The sequence below is a fragment of the Musa acuminata genome, chromosome BXJ1-2 (assembly GCF_036884655.1).
Source record: "Musa acuminata AAA Group cultivar baxijiao chromosome BXJ1-2, Cavendish_Baxijiao_AAA, whole genome shotgun sequence".
In the NCBI taxonomy this organism is placed as follows: Eukaryota; Viridiplantae; Streptophyta; class Magnoliopsida; order Zingiberales; family Musaceae; genus Musa; species Musa acuminata.
Genome location: NC_088328.1, coordinates 26,264,617 through 26,288,354, shown reverse-complemented (window position 1 = coordinate 26,288,354; position 23,738 = coordinate 26,264,617). Strand labels below are relative to the sequence as shown.

Sequence of the window (23,738 nt, the reverse complement as noted above, 5' to 3'; positions counted from 1 at the left end):
TGAATGTGTTCAGTCTTTTTACTTCTTTCCGGCCGGATGATAGATATATTTCTTAGAACCGTGTGGGCCTCACACGCTCACAATTAAGCCAGTGATGAGAGCCCCAACCGATACGCCACGAACGAAAGCTGTGGAGCGAGCACCGGCCGCCCCAAGTAAACGGAAGCGGAGACGACGGTGCCTATATATGGGTGTGGGTATAGATGGAAGCGTTTGCAGGGGCCTACATACGAGGGATGAGCTGCGCCCGTGGAAGAAGAGTCGTCTTCTTCCTCCTCCTCCTCCTCGTCTCCGTCGTGCTATGGCTGTCGACCACGCAGTGCGCGCAGGCGGCGAGGCTTTTGGATGAAGCGGATGACGGGTCCAGCCCCGACACTCCCACGGATTGCTGGGTGGACGGCAATGGCGAGCAGCACTGCGAGCAACGCGCCCCGGTTACCGAGGTTAATCCTCCGGGGAAGCCGACGCAGGAGCCGTTTAGGTGCAGCATCGGAGGAGGATGTCCTCCTTAGAGTTGTCCATCACGGCAATAAAGTTGTTATGTTTAGGCGCAGCATCGGAGGAGGATGGCCTCCTTAGCGTTGTCCATCACAGCAACATATTATGGTACGAGGCTGTGGTATTATGCAACAAAAATGGCGTCGCATTTCTAATTTTGCTATGTTATGTTCACCAAAACGATAAGTGGTCTTTAGATATGCAACTCTTTTTGCAGTTCTTTATTAAAAGGTGTCGAGTGATTGATTATTGGATTTGCATCTGTCTTGAGAATAACAGATAAAATGATCATCCAGAAGATGATGAATTGGATGACTGATATATATAGAATTGCTAATGCAGTATGCCAAAATTCTAATGAGTAAATACAGGTTGATTCAACCACAGCGGATGCGAGTTAGTTGACTTGACATAATCAATAAGGACCTGTGACCCCGACCCCGACCCCGACCCCACGAAACTCACCTTCCGCGTCAACACTTCTACTTGATCACCCTCCATTGTCACTGCATCCCTCCCGACGAACTTCGTCGTCCTCCCACGCACCTATCCAACCTCGAGACGACACAACCCCATCCCTCACCCTCACTTTCTCCTTTCCTCTCTCTCTCTCTCTCCTACTCCTCTCTTAGGATCAAAATGTTAAGATCGACATCATGAGATTCATACCGATAACGGAAGACCCATGTGTCGATAGGCTGATGGACCGATATGTACCATCCGATACATCCGAAATTAAAAATATTATGAACATGTCCGATAGATGTTTATGGCTGAGAATAACTGCATGTTCTGTGCCAAACATTAACATCGTGAATATAAAAATAATGGTTTGGAAAAGCATGACGAATCAAAAGTTGGAATTCATAAATAAATAATCAACATTCTTGACAGTAAATAATAATTGCCTGGAACATCATGAGAAGAGAGAAAAATTGAACAAGATTGTTGCATTTGAGCTTTTCCAAAGCTTACACTGTTGTAACGATCAATGCCAATTTTAAGTCCCAACTTATTCTGATTCTTTCACGGAAGCAACAGCTCCAACACATGCAATTAATAACCTAACCTAAGAGTTTCCCTTTTCCACGACTCAAAAGGTTACAGGATGAACTTCAAACATGGATGCTCACAATAACCCTTTCTCCAAGTCGATATTCCGTAATGTCATCAGAAAGAATATAAAACATAAGAGAAAGTAATCTTAATAAACCAAACAGGCAAAGGTAAATTTGCTATGGGTGGCGTTGAAAAATCACATGAATCAGCTTCAGAATTCGGAAATTTGCTTGTAGGGGGGAATACTAAATGTTCGTATGGCTTCCTATTTAAACATGAAAGACACATGCCAGTAAATAAGTAGAATTAGCACCTCACCTCCGCACTCGAGGCAAGCAGACAAATTCAGGTTCCGCTTCCGCCGGCAAGAAAAACTCGAGAAACATTCAAGAGCAGATGGCGCTATGAAAGGAAATGCAAAATCACTCTCTACGAAATGCCTTTCTTTAAGTGGAAAAAACAAGGAAAGAATTACATCTCACCGGAAAGCTCAGAAGAACAGATTACCTGGATTATAATCATTGTTATGACCAAATGGTCAATCCTATTATGTGCTCTCAAGGCCCATTAGCAGGATGATACAAGTATCTGTTTCCACCTCTTGCACGATAGACTCGGAACTGGTAAGGGTACGTATTAGCATCCCCGTCCCCCAATCTGAGCATGGATGGATCAGTGTTCCCATAAGGCCAATGGTTCCGCATCAATCCATCAAGCTGGCTATGGTTATTAGAATATGATGAAAGATCCATCTGCTGGAGAGCTCCATCCCTCAGCCCTTGAAGGGGGTTAGCGGAAGTGCCGTAGCCCCCAAGGAAACCCTCTTCATAGTACTGATCTGAATGGTCAAACCGGCCAGAGCCACCTAATGATCCAAACTCAGCAGCAAACAAATTACTTGGCAAAGAATACTGCCTATTGAAGCCATGTTGTGGACCTCTAGCTGCCCGTTCAATGTTTTGTTCATCATCGAGCAAGTCATTGATAATGTCGAGGTGAGGAAACTCCTCTGCCACCGTACCTTGGTCCTGATACGGAGTAATCCTGGAAGCAATCTCAGCTGGATATTGTTCTTTCCACAAATTATTATCAATGTCAAGCTTCTGCATGTTATCCACAAGAGATGAACCAATCCTCTGACTGCTGCTGCTGGATTCATGGTAGCTGTCATCTATCCGCGGATGATGGCTATGGACTACTTCCGGCTTGAGGCAACCAAAGGTCAAGCCAGGTCGAACTGATGTCTGGTCCTTCCTTACAAGGGCCTGAGGCGGAAGCATAGAGGCAGATGATAGGCATACCGATGGAGACTGTGAGCATGAAACACTTTGGCCTGAGGAAGTAGTCTCATCAATAATATCAGACCTCCTTGCACGCATAGTTTTACCGATTATCGCATTCCTGTATGACTGCAGAATATAACTTGGGGCAGATGGTGATGGATCAGTTCCCAATCGACCAGCTGCACTAACAGAGCGTGAAAGGAGAGGTACTGCTTGAACTGTGGAAGCGATGGAAGCAGGTGGCCTTGGTGCCGGGACAAGAGGAGCACTGGAAGGCCGTGATATTGCATTGTCTTGATGAGAAGTATTAATCTTTAATGGCATGTTCTGCTTCTGAGCTTCAGACTGGGAACTGGACGAAACTGGTGCTGATCCTGATGCAAGAACAAGAATCTTTTCGGTTTGAGATGTGCTACTCGATGTTGCCTCTTTAGAAGAAGCTGGCTCCACTGTGGTGATAGCAGCCGTGATGGCAGTGGTGGAGGTGGTGACAACTGAGGAATGCTTTGGCTGCTGAATAGTGCTGAGTGGCTTTTTACCGAGGCCAGATGAAGAGGATTGACTCTCCGCATCAACCTGATCTTTGGATGTTGATTTCTTTTGTAGAGAAGAAACTTCCTCCTGGGAGAAAGAAAAAGTCATGAAATTAAGTTGCTTGCTGAGTAACTTCAATAACATTATCGAACACCAAGTAAAATGTTCAAGGTTTGACAAGATCAGCACAAAGAGATTATACACTCCTAGTAGATAGATACAGGGATATGAAAGAAACTCGAATAAGGGAATTATGCAGATGACACAATCATGTCAATCCTAAAATGAAACAGCAGGCAATGACCTTATTCAAGCTTAATAACTTCGGCAAGACTCACCAAAAAGACTATGTGCTAAAGTATTACTTTCAATCAAGAGAAAGCTAATAGTTCAGATGTACTCAGGCGAATCCAGAACAATGCAACAAAGACAATTAATTGACATTAAAGCAGCACTAGGCAATGGGAACTTCAAGATAACATTTCATTTCAGGGAACAAATAAGAAATTCAGAGCTCTCAAAAACACAAATAATAAGCATAGCTGCATTTTCAAAAAAGTCAAGGAAACAATAGAACAGACGAGAATTAGTGTATACATAACTGGACACATCAATTGGCGCTACATTTGAGGCCAATGCCAAGCTGTCCCCAAAATATTTACAGTACAAGTTGTAATAGCAGCAAGCATGTCAGAACAAGCCACAATAACCATACAATGTCATTCATAAAGCTGCACAATGGTCAGACATGCATGTCTCTAGAAATTTATAGTAAACTACACCAAGTAGGCATTACTGCATAGTCAAGTATAGAACAAACAAAGAAGCAACATCTAACATATGGAACATATATAAGTTTGGAATGATCATAAAACCCCCAATGCAAAAATAAAACGTCAATGTATCAATAAACTCCACCTTCCTGGCTAAATTTTTGCCAAGATGCTGTATCTCATTCTTGAAGGAGAATCCAGTGGCCTCCAATTCAGGTTGGGAAGCCTTGCTGCCAGTAGCATCATGTGAATGGCCATCAACAGAAGTAGTTTCAGGTGGAATTTGCCCACCATGAGTTAAACTTATGCGGTTGTTTGTTTCTCTACTCCAATGATTTTTTCTTCTGCATATACAGTTTGTCACTCGTTAAAAACTCCAGGTGTTACAGCCACCACAACATAATATGCTCATATCTATATTTACCTGTTTGGAGAAGACTGTGCACCATTGTTGTTTGGTAAAATGTTTCCTTTATATGGTCCACTCATGAAAGCAGAAGGAACTGAGTCGGTTGAGCACGTTGAGGAGCTATCATCCATAACAGATTGACTCCTCTTTTCAGTTTGTCCATTTTGCACATCGCTGCCACTAGCTTCAGTGATCAGATGAATTTCTGATGTATCTGTGTCCCAATTAGTAGGACTGGTATCTCTGTCATCTAAATCAGGTTGAAGCACCTCAGCAACATCATCTCCAGTCTCAGACACATCTTCTCGTGCATCAATCTTTTCAATAATCAATTCTACCTGCCCAGAGGAGAAGCTATCTGAAGTTCGCTCTTCCAAAGGAGTTTCTTGTTGGAGCCTCTCCTGTGCTTGATTACACCTCACGTCCTTTACTTTGTCTTTACCCTTGCGACTATTATGCTTCTGTTTAGCCTGGAACAAGAGTAAAGAACAAGATTAAGCAGACTACAAACTCATCAACTTCTATTCTTGAATTATGAAACTGAAGTTAATCAAACACCAAAGCTAAAAAATAAAGGGGAAAAGCTACTGTATATCTTTTCAATTGCAAAAATGATGTAAAAGCTCAAAAAGAACAAAGAGACACGATGCCTGTAGGAGTTTGCAAAGAAAGCAACTACAATAAAACTCATAAAGTCTAATGCAGCATAGGATAAGTTATATTGGACTTAGAGATGGTTTCATGTGAACATCAACAAGTTTTAAGTTTTGTCACCTCCTCTAAAATCAAAATGCAATTGACTTACCAAGAATAAACACGATCTGACAATCTAGAAGGATCAGCAATAGATTCCATCGGTGAATAAGTCAAGCATGAATGGATCCCTGCTTGTGTTTGCTTCAAATGAACATATGGGTTTTTATGATTGACTTGAGCTCAGAAGGTTCATATCAAGGTTTAAAATTTCAGTCCGGAACCTGTACTTGTCCCTGGGTGGACCGGTAAGGTATCAGGAGGGTTGGACATACAATGCATCTTTATGCTCCTGTGCCGACAGATGGGTCTGGCAAGGGGAGGAGGAGGAGAGGGGGGCACAGAGAAGGAGAAAGAGAAGAAGAATTAAGGAGGAAAACGTGGAAGAGGAAGAAGTGGTGACCTAGTGAGAGAATAGGTGAAGGCAGCAGCAACATGGGGGTGGAGGAGACAAAGGCAGCATGGCAGTGATGAGGTGGCAGCAGTGTTGGTTGGAGGAGGCAGCGGCAAAGGAAAAGAGAGAGAAAGAGAGGAATAGTCAGGGACATAAAGAGATGGAAAGGCGGAGGGAAAGAAGAAAAAAGAAAGATTGACAACGGTGACAACTGTCATAAATTTAAAAAGAAAATAATATAGGTACAAACATTAGGCTTACCACCAGATACTTAGTATACAGTAAGCATACTAGGCCATACAACTTATCCCAAACAAAATCAAGCAAAATCACCTAGTCCGCATGTTGACCCCTACCAAAGTGGTGAAAGCTGACCATCCTGAGAGAAACTGTCGGTCTTTATAACCATGGTGCATATGTTCAGAAATAAAATGAACCTGAGATAAAACCAAGCTCAAGTTCCAGCTGCTCATGAATATATTTCGAGTCTCTCAAGAGCAGAACAGGAAAAATGAAGAGAGGGTCTAGAGGGAGGTGATCAATTAAAGGGATGGGTGAGGCTAAGGCTTTCACAGACAGAATGCGGGAGAATAAGTAAAGCACATAAGAAAGAATTTAGGATTTCTATACACTCTTAGACACCATTATTCATAGAAAATTTTGTCTTAAACAAAGGCCAGGTAATTTGGTCATATTTGTCATAATTCATATGTGTCATATTCTGAGGGTTCAAAAAGTGTTCACATAAACTTCCAACCTAAACAGTGCCCATGATGCTAACATATAGGTCTCCAATGCACAATTCCCAAAATATTGACAGAATCAAAACCCCACCTGTTTTTTCTTTGCACGTTTTTCCTTTTCAGCAGCACCACGCTTTGACTTAAGCTCATGTTCAACCTGGCCAGCAGCTTCCTCCTCCCGAATAAGCTCCTCTTGCCTCTTTAGAGCAACAGCCTCCTGGTAGGAAACTTCAATTCTACTGCTGCCCGCAACATAAAAGAACATAGACATTAAGGACAAAAAAGATCCCATAGATTAGTCCACGGACAATTTGAATAAATAAGAAACAAATACTAATGACAACATCAAACTGTAACATATATAAAAAAAGGTAGTTCATAAAATTTAAATTTCACTACTTTAATTAAAAGAGCATTAGGACCACATTTACTTGCACACATGAAACACTCAACCTGAATGGCTTGTGAAATGCTTAAAGGTATATGGTTAGACATTTTAGAAAGATATATCTAGAACATTACTGTTCATAAACTGATCTAAAAGGATTAAGCATGGCCTGGTCAATAATTAATTGCACAAAGAATCTTCATAGTGTACTGACATAACAGGGTAATGTAAAACTTGGTTACAAATGCAACCAGTAACGTCAGAGATAAGTTAGTTACCTGAATATGTGAGCTAGGACAAAAATTTCAATTGTCCTACGACCCAGCTCCATAAGTCGCTTTTCATCACGCTCAATGGAGTCCTTATTAAACTCATCCCCAGAGCTTCCATCCTACATATGTAACTTGGTTAGTGTATATTAGGGACTAGAGGTCTGAAAGATGGGAGTTTGATGCCCAAGATTTATATTATGTGAAACTTTATCAAAACAACAGACTGTGGGGAAAGCCAGCAATGTCTATTGTATGGCAAACTATGTACACATTAACAAGATTTCCTAAATAAAAAATCAATGTTTATGTTTTTCCAAAACCAGAGATAAGAGAGATAGTGATGTCAATTCTATTAAATGAAGATGTTCATAATCAACACTGAACAGCACAAAATTTTAAACTAGACAGGATGCATAAACATCAAGAAACATGAGCATGCATCTACTGAATATTTACAACACAAACAAAATGGAAAGTTGCCAAATTTAGTTGCCTTAGAACCAAATTCTAAATCCTAACAAACATGACTAAATTTTGGATTAGACTACCAAGTCAATGTCAAGGGTTCCCATGAATACAATTTGGAAGAAAAAAATTTATTGTATGCACTATGAAGATATTTGACCATCTAGATTGAGCCAATGAGTACTACGTAAACCCAAAAGGATTTTATGGGACAGTGGAAGTACCTTTTCTCCCACATCTTAAAAAGTACGAGTACCAAGTGAGTGCAAGAGGAAAGGCATGAGTTTATATCTCCTATAAAGTAAATAGCTTATCATAGTATTGGTTTAGCCTCTCAGTTGTTGGTTGGAAGTTCTTATGTTTCCACAAAGTTGATAAGCATTAATTAAGAGGAGTTGTTCCTTACAGAACCACACATTACAATATACATATAAGGAAATTGAGCATCCATACCTCAGTATTATCTTCTTAGCAGTCATCGTTAATTAGGGTCGGCTACACTTATAAATAATTAAAGCTCAACAAATGGCCTAGAGATATCTCAATCCTTAGCCATTAACAGTAGGAATAACACCCATCTTAAAAGCAAAAATAATAATCCCCTAAACTAACTATAGGTTCCCAAATTATGTAACTATCAGGAAGATTACAGATTGCAAACCACCACATTTCATCAAACTTGCAAATTGTGGTCATAACAGAAAATTGAACCCAACAGCACTTACACAATAGCCCTTAAATATATAATGATGCATACTAAATAATACAAGAAATTTCCATAAGCCAAAAGCTAAGTACATCTGCTAAAATGGGAAACCTCACAAAAGAACCTAGATATTTCTCATAGAATTTTATGGAAAAAAAATTGTCACTTCCATTGACAAACAAAATTCATCCAGATTAAGGCATACAACATGTCTACCTAGATAGCAGACTAAAAAGTGTTCTTTACCTACCTTGGTACGATTCTGTGGACACTTGTCATCTTTCGAAGGCAAAGGCTGATGAGGCAAGGAGTCTGATACCACTCTTTCAATCAGAAGAATTACATCATCAGCCAATACAAACAAATCTTTATCAACTAGGATCATAGGAGATGGTAATTCTTCCAAATCCACTAATCTAGCTCTTCCTTTCATGTTCTTGCTCTGAAATTCAAGAGCCTTTAGCCCACTGTATAGAGAATCCATAACCAAAGTAGATGTGACTTCTTTCTCTATGAAAAAATGTTTAACAACTGCTTTCAGTATAGCATCTGTTCTGTCTCTTGACATGCGCCACCTAGAATTTAGATCCATTCCGAACCAAAAGGCACGAAAACTGCAACATCCAAACAATATTTGGTCACAAACTTGCATATGCCAAAAGGGAATCTTAATGCCATCAGGAGGTAGAAAACCAGATGCAGCAACTTTTGATAAAATTAAAAGGTAAGAGTAATACAAGGGCTCATTTTAAACTATTAACTCAGAAAAATGTTTACCCAGACCACCTCACTTTATCCTCAACAAACTTGCTAAGCTTGCCTATTCTCTCTTCTAGAAAATGCCGGCAAACCTTCTCTACATTTGACAAATATACTCGGACCAGTTCCCTCCTGTATTGGCAATCAAGACAACGAAAAGGGCGGTCTGCCTTCTCCCTGAAGTTTCAGTTGCACAAATGAAGAAACATATGTAAAGATCAACAAAATGTCCTCACGCAAAATAAAATAATAAACTATCATAGTAAGTACAATAGAGATTTCCAAGCAAAATGGTCCTTAGAAAAAACCTGAGAATTTATAATAGGTATCCGTATATAAACAAAACAACGATGAGAATATGCAGCCCAAATTAAATATGTAAAAACTAAGTACTGCTCTCAATAGAAACAAGATTAAGGTCAAGTATCCATATCTGCACACATATCAAAAAAATAAGTATTGGAACACCACTGCATTCAAGGTCAACAACATTGAACTAAGAGATCTTCAGTCATTATGTCTTTCATCTCATTTACCAAGTTATAATCCAAAGTACGAAGTCAACAGAACACCATGCAGAAAAGATTGAAAAACTTGGTTACACATGCTTCTTTAATAAGCCAGATGGGTCTAAACCTCTAGACAAAGATTACATATACCAGTCCAATTAAGGTTTCAGAAATTGGTGTACCAGATTGCCTTTATAGTTCCAAGATATAGAGTGATATAACGACTTGTGTGTCTAGAAAATGATAGAAAACTTTATAATGAGCAGTACCAATCTTATAGTTTCATTTTTAATGTTTGGTTGGACCTGTAAATTTCGGTCAGTACATACTAATTTGACTAGTATTTTAAACCATGTTTCAAACATATCGCTTCCCCACATTTTTACTGAAATCAACATAACAAAATGCACAAGGCAAACTATGAACCGTGACCACATTAACATGTGCATCTATGTCAACTACAGATTCTAATTTTTTGTTCCTGTCAAGAGTTGTTTAACTAACCAATCAAGTTATAAACAGATATTAATATTATGGACTAGGAACTAGAAACAGATATATGTAATGTTTACCTGATAACTTGGACTTGGGCTTTAATAACAAGAGTGTCAGCAACAATAAAGCCATCATACACTTTAGATAACTCCATGAACTTTTTCCAACCCCAATCATGCTCCTTTTTCCAAAACCTATGTAATGTATCTGCAAATTTCTTTACAAGCATAAGCTTTAATGCAGCTTAGTGAAGGCTAAGTTGACTTTCTGTAAGGTTAGATCATCTGATGATTGACTGACCAGAGTACTTTGATTTCTTTGGGTCTTTGTTGACTACAGCTATTGTAAACTGCGCAAAATGACTCCATCCTTCCAACATCATGAATTACAAAGGAATTATAAGGTTTGCTATTGAAATTTAGAAATCAGGCTCTACTTAGCCAAAAAGAACAGAAAAAAGCCATGCTGCAAACCTGGGAGAAGTTTGTCATGATTAGCAACACAAAGAAATAATGAAAGATGATTGCAGACATCACAACCCTGTGGGTAGATCAAAATGTACCTGCAAAATTAATTAACAAACTGTTACATCTTAAGCCAAAGTTACACAACAGACATAAGATTGAGATATATCTGAATAAGTAAGCATGTCTATTAGTACATAACAATTATTCAAGATCCTAGATGCAATAATAAACATGTCATTTCAGCTACTACCAATGCAACCTAAATTCATTTGACCAGAATGTCTCTGTGGTATAACCAAAAAATAAAGAAAGTCACTTGTCTTGTACTTGTACTAAACTGTAGTGACAAGCAATCACATACGGCAACCTACTCTAGTACAAGGTATTCCAACAATACAAGGCAGACCTCATCTAGCCGTTCCATCGGACAACGTAATCATCCATGCTGAACAGTATGGAACAGCATGTCAATCCATGTTCTAGCATACAAAATATTATTAATTTGTAAAAGGAACAAGGAATTGGTAAAGGTAATTCTCAATCAGGGTTTTGGTACCAGTCCGAGCGGTGCATTCCATAGACCATGTAGATCGGCACCAATCTATACTTATCAATGATACTAGGCTGTACAAGCCAGTAAACCATCAAGCAAGCTAGTATCACAGCAATCCGATGAGGTGTTGGAACTGGTATTAGACCAGAAATTTAAAACTTATTTGCAATAATCAAGATAAACAAATGCAATATAAAGCAGTGACAAGCACCTTTGAGCTTAAGTGCTGTCCTGCTGCAATAAAGATTAGAAACTACTTTAGGAAGCATGACAAGCTGTAGATGGGTACTGCATCACCTCCCTTTTTTTTTTCCTTTTGGTTCCATCGCTGTTATATAAATTTGAAGTAAGAAAGAAAAGTCTGATGCTTCATATACAGCTACACAGAAATGGAAATAAGGTCACTTTGCAACTAGCTGAAAACTAAAAAGTAGGACAAGTTATGTTTTGGGAATGGGTTGGAAGTACGGAATAGTATTTAATGGTGATGCTGATCCTATGAAACAATCATTGTGGAATATCAAAGCTTTTTCTCACCATGGGAAAAATAATCTGCCAGATCTATAGAATTATAATGGTAACAAAAGTAAGCAGCCACTAACTTTTTTTCCATATAGACATCTCTTTAAGAGCATTTCAAGAGAGTCAAAGAAGTTTGACCAAGCATATGTGCCTGCTCCAGGAAATCCTACACTTGGAGATATATATATATATATATATATATCTCCAGAGGTTTGATTCAGTAATGTGGCTGTGTCAGAATTATATGATGACGTCATGTATATATTTCTCTTTAATCCATTACAACAAAAGAAGCACATAATGTGCTCAAGTATGTTCAACATATTCAACATGTTCAAGTATGTGCTCGAGTATATAAATTACCATCTTTTTATAGACATAAACAACATATTCAACACAACAGCATACAGCAACATGACAAACATTATATGTTCATATGTGCCTGAGTGTATTAAATTAAAACCTGTTTTGATTGTTCACACATTTATCTCCAGCTTGCAAAATAAACAAGATATTATGTTGTAGCAATTCTCTTTTGTTAAAGCATAGTATACCAAATTAAACATTGTTCTCAAGTAAAGTAGCTAGATAATTTTTTTCAAATACCAAAATTTAAGAGGTGGCTAGGCAAAACTAGTATAATACAAGTTACTAAACAAATCAAGGAACAGAAGTGAGCTTATCCAGAGCTGCAGCAAGGCACCAAAAACAACTATTTTCCTTAATATAAATCATAGTACTGACAGTAGAAACTTAATTATAAAAAATATGACTGATGATAGAATTTTTCATTATTTGATTTTGGGTTTGATTAGTTAACTCATTTGTCTATTTGTTCCTTTCAGGTGAATATTGATACCCTTACAAAAAGTTGTATCCCCCTACTAGACTTTTCATTGGTCTAGGGTGATTTTGAATTTCAAACAAATCCCTATTTTGCCTAAAGGTGCATATGAACTCAGCATTATCTTTTGGATGGTTGAAATTAGGTCGACCATTATGAAACTTTCTCATATCTCCCATGAAACCATCCCAATTCGAGTGTTTGTAAAGACCAACCCACACTCTCAACGAAATGCTTGCTAAATGAATACATTAATTTGTTTTTTTTGTTCTCAAGTAAATTACACAAATGTTCCCAAGTAACAAGTAGATTGAACTACACTCAATTGTGTCTGCAAGTAAAGCACAAACAATAACAATATAAAAAATGACTACAACAACAATAAAACAGTAAGTCTCATCTATTTGGGTCGACTACATGGATCTTTTGCTGCCATTAAGATCTGTAAAAAGTCATATGTTTAGTTAAATTCAGAATACTTAAATCTTTATTTATAGCTTCTATTAAAGTCCTTTTAGATTTTTCTTTATCTCTCTCCGTACCACTAACATTAATTATTTTATCTATTCTGACTATCGCATCCAAAGGTCTCCAAAGCATATGCTCGTACTATTTTAAACGATTTTCTCTTATCTTATCTTCTATCGAAATGATACCTAGTTATTCACGAATAAAAATATTTCTTTTCCTATCTTTTTTGGTAACTCCACACATCCATATCAACATTCTTATCTCGGCACAAACTTTTTGTATATGTTTTTTTCTTAACTGTCCAACACTTAGATCCATAAAGCATTGTTAGTCTCACAATGATCTTATATTTTTTTTTTCAATCTCAAAAGTATCCGATGATCACACAAGACTTCTAACGTCCTTCGTCATTTTAATCATCCTGCTTTTACTCTATGAATGCTATCATCATTAATCTCTCCATCTTGTTGAATAATTGATCCAAGATACCTAAAACTTTTACTTAAAAGGACTTCTAGTCCATCCAATTTAACTATATCCTCTTGTCTATTTCTAAAATCACTAAAATTATATTTATATATTCAGTTTTAATCCTACTTAATCTGAAACCTTTAGTTTCTAAAACTTACCTCCATAGCTGAAGTTTATAATTAACTTCACTAAGGCTCTTATTAACTAAGACAACATCATCAGCAAATAACATACACCAGCGAGGTCTATCATGTAAGTGACCAGTAAGTTCATCCATTATTAATGTGAAAAGACAGGGACTTAATGACCAAGTAAACAAAATAATGAAGTATTGGCACAAAAATTTTATATAAGGTTTATACCACTTGTAGCCTCCAACTTCAAATGCATTACTTCGCAATTCTCTTTTGTTGATTGTTGAAAATTTTTCAATCTTCCACGTAAATCTTCCATAGAGCTCGAAAGTCTTTGATCCTAAAAGAATGTTGCATCATAGGTTCAATCTCAAGAAAAATGATAATGCTACGAAAAGCAAAATTTAAAAAGAACAAACATCTCAAGAGGATAACAATACAACCCTGAAAGCAAGTTCTCAGGGCTGTAAGCTGGATCTGTTCAAAGACCATTTGTATAATCATACACCAATACAAGCACTCAAAGAGAGAAGATCACATAAATTAACTATCCAGCAATATGGTATGTCCCATTACAAAAGCAAGGAAGTTATTTCAGGAAGGAATTAGACATAGAAAATGACTACAATACAGGTCTTATCTGTGTTTATATCAAAAAATTAAAATTATTAGTTGCAGAGTTCCACCTAAGTAGCCTGAATTATATATTGAATACAAGCATTGAAAGAAAGAAGATGGCATAAATCGACTATCCAACAATATGGCAAGTCCCATTACAACAATAAGAGAGCCGTTCTAGGAAGGAATCAGACAGAAAATGACTGGAATCCAAGTCCCATCTGTGTTGATGTTTAAGTACCAAAATTATCGGTTGCAGAGTTCCACCTCAATAGCCTCAATTATATATTGAGCACAACAGTACAGAGAAGCCCATACACGACTTCCATCTGCAGGGTGTGAGGTGTATACACTGTCTTAAACCTGCATGTGGAGAAGCTACTTCTACTGCTCAAAACATGATACCCATGTCAGAGTGAAGCAACCTTACGTAAATACAAAGGCTCACCTTCAAGAACAAGAAGCACTATACTGAAGTTATCTATCGGATGAAATCCAGGAATATGAACACAAATGTGTGTATACTGAATGTTATGATTATGCAACACCTCACTTTCAATAGTTTCTAATATTATAAAAACTTGCATATCAACAAAAATTTATTATTGTTGGATACCAAGGTGATAACCCAAAGAAAAATGGTACAGCATCTCACATTCAAAATTTTGATTAGCAGGAAAAAAGGAGGAAGACAGATATTGATCATTCCATCAAGGAACCTATTAGACAATAAAAGCATACAACTTTAAACAGTTACACAAAGGACTACCTTTCAGAAACTTGTTTAAAGAACAATGATTTTTTCTAAACAACAACTTCATTCAGTGTACATCAGACCCACAAACGAACACCAGTGTGTGTTTGTCAGACCAACAAACATCTCCTCAGGTAAAGTTACTCAATGGAATTGACATAAGAGGAAATCATGACTATCAAATTTCTTGAACAACGCATACTACAAAGTAAATGGTCTATAGAAAGACCACTTCACTTCATACATAACCTATTTTACTATCCATCATGGTATTAAATTTGAAGGGTTTGGAACTTCTTTTTGTATATTTTCTCATTTGCTTCTAACAGCACAGCAACTTCCCACTATTTCATCGTGTTACTAACTTGTTTGCAGTTCATATACAATTTCCGAATTGTCAAAGCTGACATACTGCAAAAAAAGCAAATTGAACTCAAAACTATTCAATAGACAAATTGAGTTGTTATATATGCATCTTTCCTCAGAATTCTAAGGTACATTTTGTAGTTGGTTTCTTAACATGTTAATGTTTCAATTCAGAAATATAGTTCAGAAGCTAGCTGAAAAAATATATCAGTTATAGTTTTTATGTGGAGAACCCTTAAATTTCACATGTAGCAAGCAACTGGCACCATATTTTTCAGGAGCTCTACTTAGCTGATTGTTTGATAGGACTTCAGATTTAAAATTTATGGCCAATGAAAGATGCAATGTCAACTGGGACTGCAGAATCACAGAGGAAATTCTTAAGAAAGAATAGCAAACATGTTTCTATACATTATGTAAACTATGTGAGACCTGCATTCAAATCAATATATTAATAGAAACACAAACAAAGAGATCACTTTAATTACCCGTCTGATAACATGTCAACATCAGTCAGTTTTATCAACTACATAGATGCTCGTTCCATTTCATGTGTGAATGTGGCACAAAAGAAATAGATTTTTAGTTTCAAGCGACTAGCTTAATTTAAATATAAAGCCATGTAAATCAGCTTTTAGAATGCAGCATAAATCTTTTGATGCATGGAGATTAAAGTCCATCAATGAGTACACTTATGTTTAAGCAAACAAATCTAAAATGACAAAATAAACAACTACTGATTATACCCAAAAGAGAATCAAAACCACATGATCTGATTGCAAGGAAGATACTTCACAAGAACAGAAAAACAACAAACTGAGGGGAAGATATCTCACTGCCATCATCGTCATCATCAGTATCCCAGTATGGGGGTGAAGTGGAAGGTGTCCCATTCTCAACCTGCTCGCAGGACCGCCATTCCGTGATTGAATCACTGGACGGGCAGCGCTGCTCGCTTAACATTCCCTCTGTAGCTGAAGACCTAAGGCTCATTCCGTAATCCTCCGTTATAGTTCCGGTCATTGCCCAAACAAATCCCTTCTCTTCTTCACCTGACAAACTTATCAAACACGAACATGCATGAGGAGGAAGAAAAAAGACATAAGAAGAGATGTTGCCATTTTTGTTCGCCGGAATGACCCATACCGAACTGCTAAACAGAATCTTGAAACAAAGTATGGCAAAAACTACAGCTCTAGAATTCATAAAAACGAAATAGGTCAACAAAAAAAGAAATCCACAAGCTCCAAGTCCATGCCCATAAGAAAAGGCTCCATGAAAGCCACAAATCAAGCCCTAAAAATCCTATTAGAAACCTGAGCCATTCACCAATCTCAGTTTTCCCTCGTGTTCCCGCAACCATAAACCTCGAAAACCAAATCAAGACCAAAACGCCCAATCGAATCTAACATCTCCAACCGCACCGCAGGGCCACAAATCAAAGAAGAAATCCCACATGGGAATCGAGCTAGAATCTCCAGCGATTCCAAAAATTAACCTCCAATAGACACGCCGAGGACCAATCGACTGCCCACACGAAAGAACCCGCGCCAAGCCCGAGCTAAGAAACAGATCTAAATCGAGTACCTTGCGGTAGCGCCGCGCAGCTCAAGGAGCTGGAGATAGCGAGTTGAAAACTCCTTCTTCCCACTCGCCTTCGACGGTGAGCGAAGGACGAGCTGACGATGAGGCGAGAGAGAGGCGAGAGAGATGGGGAAGAGATTGGGAAGCAGCAGAAAGGAAGGAAAAAAAAGGGAGAAGAATTTGGTGCAAAATAAGCGCAAATTTGCAAATAGATCCCTCCAAAGGACCAATTTGAATTTGTAGCCTCTCTATTTAAATTTATCATATTCAACCCAGAAAACCTAAAACGTATATGTACGTAAACCGTTACAGTAGCAGCTCCCATTGGTTGACTGTCAAAATGACAGTTAGTTGAAATTTAATTGACATTAATATTCTTTAATATTTTTTAGGTAATTTTAATCTCTTTACCAATTAAATTATCGACATTTTTTTATATTTAATAATCCATTGATGTAGCTAAGAATATTTTAATTGTATTATATTTTTATTTCAATTTCTTGAATAAATAATAAAACTGGGGAAAAGTAGGTGACACGTGGCAAGTATGTTAAATTAATTTCTCGTTGTTGTAATTTTTCATATAAAAAATTAAATTAAAAGGTATTGTCAGTATAACGCGTACAGAAAGCGGTCTTTGTACTGCAACATGCTAAAAAGATAAAATAAATGTGATTTTATACATGGAAAAGAGAGAGGATTAGGGTTCTATTGGATTCGGATTCGGATCGAGTTTGAAAGGTAAGATTTGGGTCCGTATATGTTGAGCACGTGGTAAAATAAATACGCTTTCGCGGTTAAAAATAGAAAGAAAAAAATAAACAATAAAATATAATTTGCGATGTAAAATAGATAATTACACACGTGTCTCTCGTCAACGCCACGCTCCAGCGGATCGATCGCTTCAGCTCGCAGAGCTGGGGAGTGCGATGCTAAGAGGAATGGCGATGGAAACGAAGAAGGCCACATCGGTCGGAGAGGAGATGAGACTTGCTCCCACGGAGAAGAAGAGAGATCTGTTGGGGACAGCACAAAGCGGTCGATACGCCTGCGGTGAGAGAGCCTTCATCTTGCCTTGACCTTTCCATGGAAGAGGAAGCAGCATCAGCGACAGATGCTCGTGGCGGAATCCTGTGCAGCGCAGCTCTTCGCTGCACTCCACGTATTGATACATCCCTTTTCAAACTCAGATGTTGCAGACTTTGGAGACTCGCCGCTTCTTGGGAGCTGGGCAGCTGCTGATCTAAAGCCTTTTAACTGCAGGAAGGCTGGAGAACAAAGGAAGCTACTCAATCTTTGTCAGGGAATCAGCGCCATTCATCTGCAGGAGGCTCCAGCGGACATGGTTGCTCCAAACATCATCCAGCACCTGTAAGCTCCTCTTCGCCGTGTTCTCGAGTTGCTATTTTTGTTCGAGCTTCGCAATGGCTGCCTCCTGCACCAGTTGTCGGTGAATTGTTGGGAGACACAAACCCATACCCTGAGCAGGAGTCAGGTTTCAGCCGCTCGCCGTGTGGATCCTTCGACCTTAAGCAGTCTTGCCTATTCCTCGAGCTTGCACTGATCGATTATAACGTCGACATCATATATGATTTCTTTTAGATTGTTGACCAATGGTGGTTTGAGTTCCAAAGGCTGATACGCATCTATCCATCTCCACGCCAAAAAAGGAGGAAGAAGAAGAGCCATTAATTTCCTCTGGTTTGAGTTCCATTGTATCGTCATATCAAAGTCAAAATAGGCACCAGCGTGGACAATTTCCATCACTCTAAAACCTCTCTGGCTTTTTCTAATAGATAACCACTTCGATCTCTTCATCCTCCATCCTTTGTCGGGTGGTATCACGGCACAAGTAGAACGATATATGGACGGCGTCACGCAATTGAGATTCCTTGTTGACCTTGAAACCAGCATCAAGTGGCAATAGGTCGAGTCAGGTCAGATTGAAATCGATGCTCATGCATCGGGTTTGATTCGACCCACCCCGAACTCTTGTGATGTGGATTCCTCGATCGACTCGAATCCATAGAGCAAGTTGGTCTGGTTGGATCATCAACTGGCGTGTTGAAGGCCCAAAGTTGCTTCATCGATCGAATCGTGTGGGCCAAATGGATCGGGTCGATCGATGATCCAACCTGAAAATGACAGCTCGGCAGCAGACGTCAAGTCAAAGTTGAAGTGTGGGTCCCAGGAACGCGAAGACAGCTCGGCAACAGACGTCAAGTCAACGACGTCTCATTCGAGCGACCTTATCCGACGGCGGAGAGGAGCCCTGCTCAACCAGGCCCTAGGAGGATCCTATCCAACGAGATAGATGATTGCAAGCTTTTCATGCTCACGTGAACCGTTCAAATCTCGGAGTTCACAATAGATTCGAAAATTAACCGTCCAATTTTACACGGATGATAGAACGCTTGGAGGGGATTCCCATGCGTTCTCCACCGGGGCAGGGGCAAATTCGCAATATCGATCATAGTCTCCCCCCTTCTTCGTTACTCCGCACCAATTACTTGTATGCTGCAAGTCTCAGTGGTTTCCCGTGGTGGTCTGGATCCGCTTACCGACTTCGCCGCTCCCGCTCCGCGGCTCCTCCTCCTCGATTCGAGACGCTCCTGCAAGCCCTAATCTCCAGTGCCGATCCCCAACAAGAACCGATCCTTTCGGCTGGATTTCGTCGGAGTTAGTTTGATGCTATAAAGAGCATGGTAATGCCTCATCTCTTGCCGCCTCGTGTTCGAAAGGCATTTTCTTTCCTAAATTTTTTACATTACCATTTCCTCTCGATCCAGGTTGGTTGGTAGTGAGCTGGTGTATGGTTGTAGGTCTTTGAGATCTTGATTTCTTTGTAGCGATCAATTTGGGTCTGTTTGTTTCATTTACTATGTTGTTGAAAATCCTGGATTAGCTGCATTCATATGGATTTAAGTGGGATCGAGGATATATTAAATGTTCATCGAACCCCCAAGAACTGCAAAATAAGGAAATCTCTGTATTAGATGCTTAGACTCATTATGAAGCCAACCATTTAACTTTCAACTCATATCGAGTTTCTTTTTTGATAACTAGTTTCTTCAAATTAGTTTTATGCTATTTCTAAATGTTCAGGTTGAACAAAGTCTTTGTTTCTATACATAATGTAGGAAAAGAGAAAAAAAAAAATTTTGGTCATTTTTTTTCTATACAATCCATTCACACTTTATGTAAATCCTTAGGTAAGGTTTCAGAAATCAGCCAGAGAACTGGTAATCATTGTCTCCCAAAAATAAAAAGAAAACAAACAAACAAACAAACAACAAACTACAAAGCCTTAAGTCCTGGGAAGAACAAAAATAAAACAACTAAAGAAATAGCGAAAAAAAATTTAAGCGAAACCTACCCCTTGAGCCAGCTGTTTGAATCTCTTAGGAGCAAATGTACTTCTAAAATTGTCTAATATATAATCTATTCTTTCTATGTAAATCCTGAAAGACAGTAATTTCCTTCTTTGGGTATATAAATTAAATAACGCAACTTCCATATACAACTTATTACATCTGCAACTTCAACCCTTTGTTCAACAGTTGACACTGAAACCTAATGTTCTTTAAAAATGTTGACTATTTTGGCAATGAAACTAAGGAACCATTGTCCCCTGTCTTGCTTCTATGCATGAAATGGTAGGTTAATCTATGCCTCCTTTGATCCGGTAATAAATGCTAGCATGTAGAAAATTAATTTTCTCTATATATTAACTATTTATTTTGTACCATCCCTGATATGATCATAAAAAACAATCCGAAAGACTTATGCAGTTAGAGTATGGTTTTTTAGTTAGCAGCTGCATCATTTATTCAGAGTTAAGAGGTAAATTTATGTGTCATATAAGGAACTAGAGATTCTACACTCAAATTCAATCAGTCTATCTACCAAAGCACAGTTTTGAAAAACATTTACACTCTACTATTAACTTCCTAAATAACTTCGACAAGTGAAGCAACAATCACCAGAGATAGAATTACCCATGATGATACAAAGATGTCAAAGGAAGCCATGTAAGGCCATAAATTAAAGAGTCGTGTTTCATTCTTGCGAAATGTCAAAAGCTTGTAACAAGATTTACAGTTAGCATCAAATGAGTATAAAACTTGCTGTTGTTTTGCCATTTGCTGTTCAACCTTTTTCTTTGTGTATTAACGAATTCAGGTTTATTATTTTGTGATGTTGTTTTATCGCTAAAATGCCTTCTGCAGGAAAGGGAAGCAAAAAAGGAAGCTTTCAGGAAGTATCTGGAATCAAGTGGGGTGCTTGATGCTCTCACTAAAGGTTTGTCTGTCTTGTTGGCTCTTTTCATTATGTTTTTTGGCTAGATGTTTTGGTAAACCAATGAATACCCACCTCATTACGTAATGCAGTTCTTGTTGCACTATATGAAGAAAATGACAGGCCTTCATCTGCTGTCGAGTAAGCTTTCTGACTGTGTTCCTAATATTCAGAATATAACTTGATGCAAAGTGCCAATCAAGTTTAAAATTTTGGATTTTTTTTAAATGATAGATCTATTGAATCCATTTTGAAGGAACTTGATGTTTTACTTGCCTTGTGTATTTTGGGCTACATTGACCAGGGCACTAATTACCAAGCCCCAAATTTTAGTTTTATGATATTGCATAAGCTCTTTCATCACAGATTAACCAACAGTTTTTTTATGCCGTTATTTAATTTTGTCCATGTAATATATAGATAGCTGCAACGATTTTAACTTCTTTGCAAACAGGCTGGTGTTATTTCACTTCTCCGGTTTTTATACACCTGTTCTTTATTTTCAGTAAAAGACTGCTTCTATTGAAAGAAAGAACTTAAATTCTAGTGTCTGTGTTTGTTTAGATATTTTTTGATACAAAGTTACTTGAATGACTTTATCAGGTTCGTCCAACAAAAGTTAGGTGGACCATCAATTTCTCAATATGAAAAGCTACTAGCTGAAAAGTCGGATTTGCAATTGAAGTATGATGAGCTCTTAGCAGCTCACAGAGAAAAGTGCAGAGAGGTTAGTTGCAACTTGCCACATCAATATCCTCCGGCATATTTTCTGAACCTCTTAATTTAACTTTGGGGCTACATCAGAAATCTTAACTTTTTCTTTAATTAAATTATCATTTGTGTACTTGCAGTTTATGAGTTTGCTGTTTTTTTTTAATGCTGTAAAAGTTAACCACTTATGTGATTTGGTCATATAAGAGAAAAGCTGTAATAATCCCTAGATTTTTTTATAAGGTGACCCTAAATAGTAATAGGGATGAATTGCTGGAAAGAATCCATGTAGTTAAAACTAAATAGTTAATAGTAGAGGCTTGCTATGCTGTTTGCTCCACTGCACAAGTGCACTTGGTTCCAAAATAGAACTTGCTGGTCCTCAGCTACTCCAGAATGAACACTACTAGGCATGGCATGAATTTATTTGCCCTTATATGCTTGTCTGGTAAGAAGATGTTAGAGGACTGTTGGTAGGTAAGTAATGAAGGCAGTGATAATGGTCCTAGCACCAGGCATGGTAATGGTGATAAGTGGAGAAACATGGTTAGGTGGTCCTAGCATGTACGTCCTTTTGCATATATGCTTACATATGAATTGCCCTAGCACCAGCGATAATGAAGGCAGCGATAATGGTCCTAGTACCAGTGATAATTGCCCTTCTATGCTTATATATGAATTTTTTTTTTCTTGTACATCCTTTTGTCAAGATATACCAAGAATTTATTTCTATGTATTTCACATTTTGTAATTGCTGTATCTTAAGTTGTGATTGTTGTTACAACTTTGACTTTTGTGGTTGTTAAATATGTTAGAGGTCCATTCACTTCCAGTTGTATGATCTCTCACCTTATATGAAAATTCCCTATTCTTCATATTGCAATTTGCAGGACACTTCAGTTTTGTGTACCTTTCTGACTCCTAGTTAAATTGTTCATGACATTTTATGAATTAACTTTACATTGTGGCTCAAATGAAATTTGGGCCTTGGTTGTGCTGCTCCAGTGCTCAAGTGCTGTGACATTTTTTTTTACGGTCCCTGCATGCATGGAATTGATATAACCTGAAACGTACAAAATTATAATACCTTCTCTTTTGTTGCTTGCCTAATCTTAAAATACATCAACATCTTCAGACTCCATTTATAGCTTTATGTGAGGAAAATCACCAAAATAAGAGCTGAGTTTGCAGTTTTTTAATCTTCATTTTTTTTTTTGGATTATAATATTTCATTATCATTTGGTTAATTGCAGCTCGAGGAACTACGAAACTTGAAATTGACCACAACATTAAAGGAGAATACAAATGGAGATAAATTGAAAGATGGATTGTGAAGACCTCCCCAGAAATGATTATACATGTTGGTTTTAACAAATTCCAAGATTTGTTTGTCAGATTATCTTTTGTGCAATATATCACAGAAAAAAAGGATGATTTGTCTGCTGAAGTATATATCTAGTGTACTACTGTTCACCACTGATGTATCACACATGAATTCCCAGATATTATCTTTTGTGAATTGCTATTTAATATTACAAGGAATGGACATGGACATCTCTCTCATTTATTTCCTGGTTGATTCCTTTTGGGGCACTGCTTCCTTGTATACAAACTTCTAACTTTTAATGCAAATTGACTCTTTTCATGATGTGATACCAGTTGAGCCAATCTTCATGTAATTTCCAATAATTTACATACTGTCATGTTAATAACTGATTTATTTATAACTATTGTTCTTGTAGCAGCACATGCTTAGCTTGTTCATGACAAAACAAAGAAATGACTTTTGACACCTGGTATGAAAACTAGCAAATGAATCCAAAAATTTTAGCTATATTGATATTAAAATCAATGCTTGCAGAAACAAAACCCACAAGTCATCAATCTTCCAGTTCTAAAGGCAA

General features: G+C 37.9%; 2 protein-coding genes across 8 annotated transcripts; one reads left to right on the top strand and one right to left on the bottom strand.

Moving 5' to 3' along the window:
• Window positions 1-1,341: 1,341 nt before the first annotated feature.
• Window positions 1,342-16,987, bottom strand: LOC135605640 (TNF receptor-associated factor homolog 1b-like). 7 transcript variants are annotated; one of them, XR_010484484.1, is made up of 14 exons: window positions 16,828-16,987; window positions 16,077-16,300; window positions 13,731-13,842; window positions 10,514-10,602; window positions 10,341-10,409; window positions 10,118-10,247; window positions 9,055-9,213; window positions 8,528-8,891; window positions 7,113-7,225; window positions 6,538-6,688; window positions 4,572-5,026; window positions 4,293-4,491; window positions 2,065-3,461; window positions 1,342-1,959 (listed from the first exon to the last, which is right to left on the bottom strand). XR_010484484.1 is itself a non-coding variant. In XM_065095981.1 (13 exons), exons 2-13 carry the CDS (start codon window positions 16,261-16,263, stop codon window positions 2,115-2,117), a joined length of 3,375 nt encoding a protein of 1,124 aa, XP_064952053.1. In that variant the 5' UTR covers window positions 16,264-16,300; window positions 16,828-16,987; the 3' UTR covers window positions 1,973-2,114. The 7 variants fall into 7 exon arrangements, 1 of the variants encoding a protein (XP_064952053.1); XR_010484490.1 differs by having other exon boundaries at window positions 6,538-6,685; XR_010484492.1 differs by having other exon boundaries at window positions 9,064-9,213.
• Window positions 16,988-19,294: 2,307 nt separating this feature from the next.
• Window positions 19,295-23,401, top strand: LOC135605638 (uncharacterized). Its single transcript, XM_065095968.1, has 5 exons — window positions 19,295-19,529; window positions 21,054-21,126; window positions 21,216-21,264; window positions 21,727-21,850; window positions 23,088-23,401. The coding sequence occupies exons 1-5, from the start codon at window positions 19,527-19,529 to the stop codon at window positions 23,166-23,168; spliced, it is 330 nt and encodes a 109-aa protein (XP_064952040.1). The 5' UTR covers window positions 19,295-19,526; the 3' UTR covers window positions 23,169-23,401.
• The last annotated feature ends 337 nt before the right edge of the window (window positions 23,402-23,738 follow it).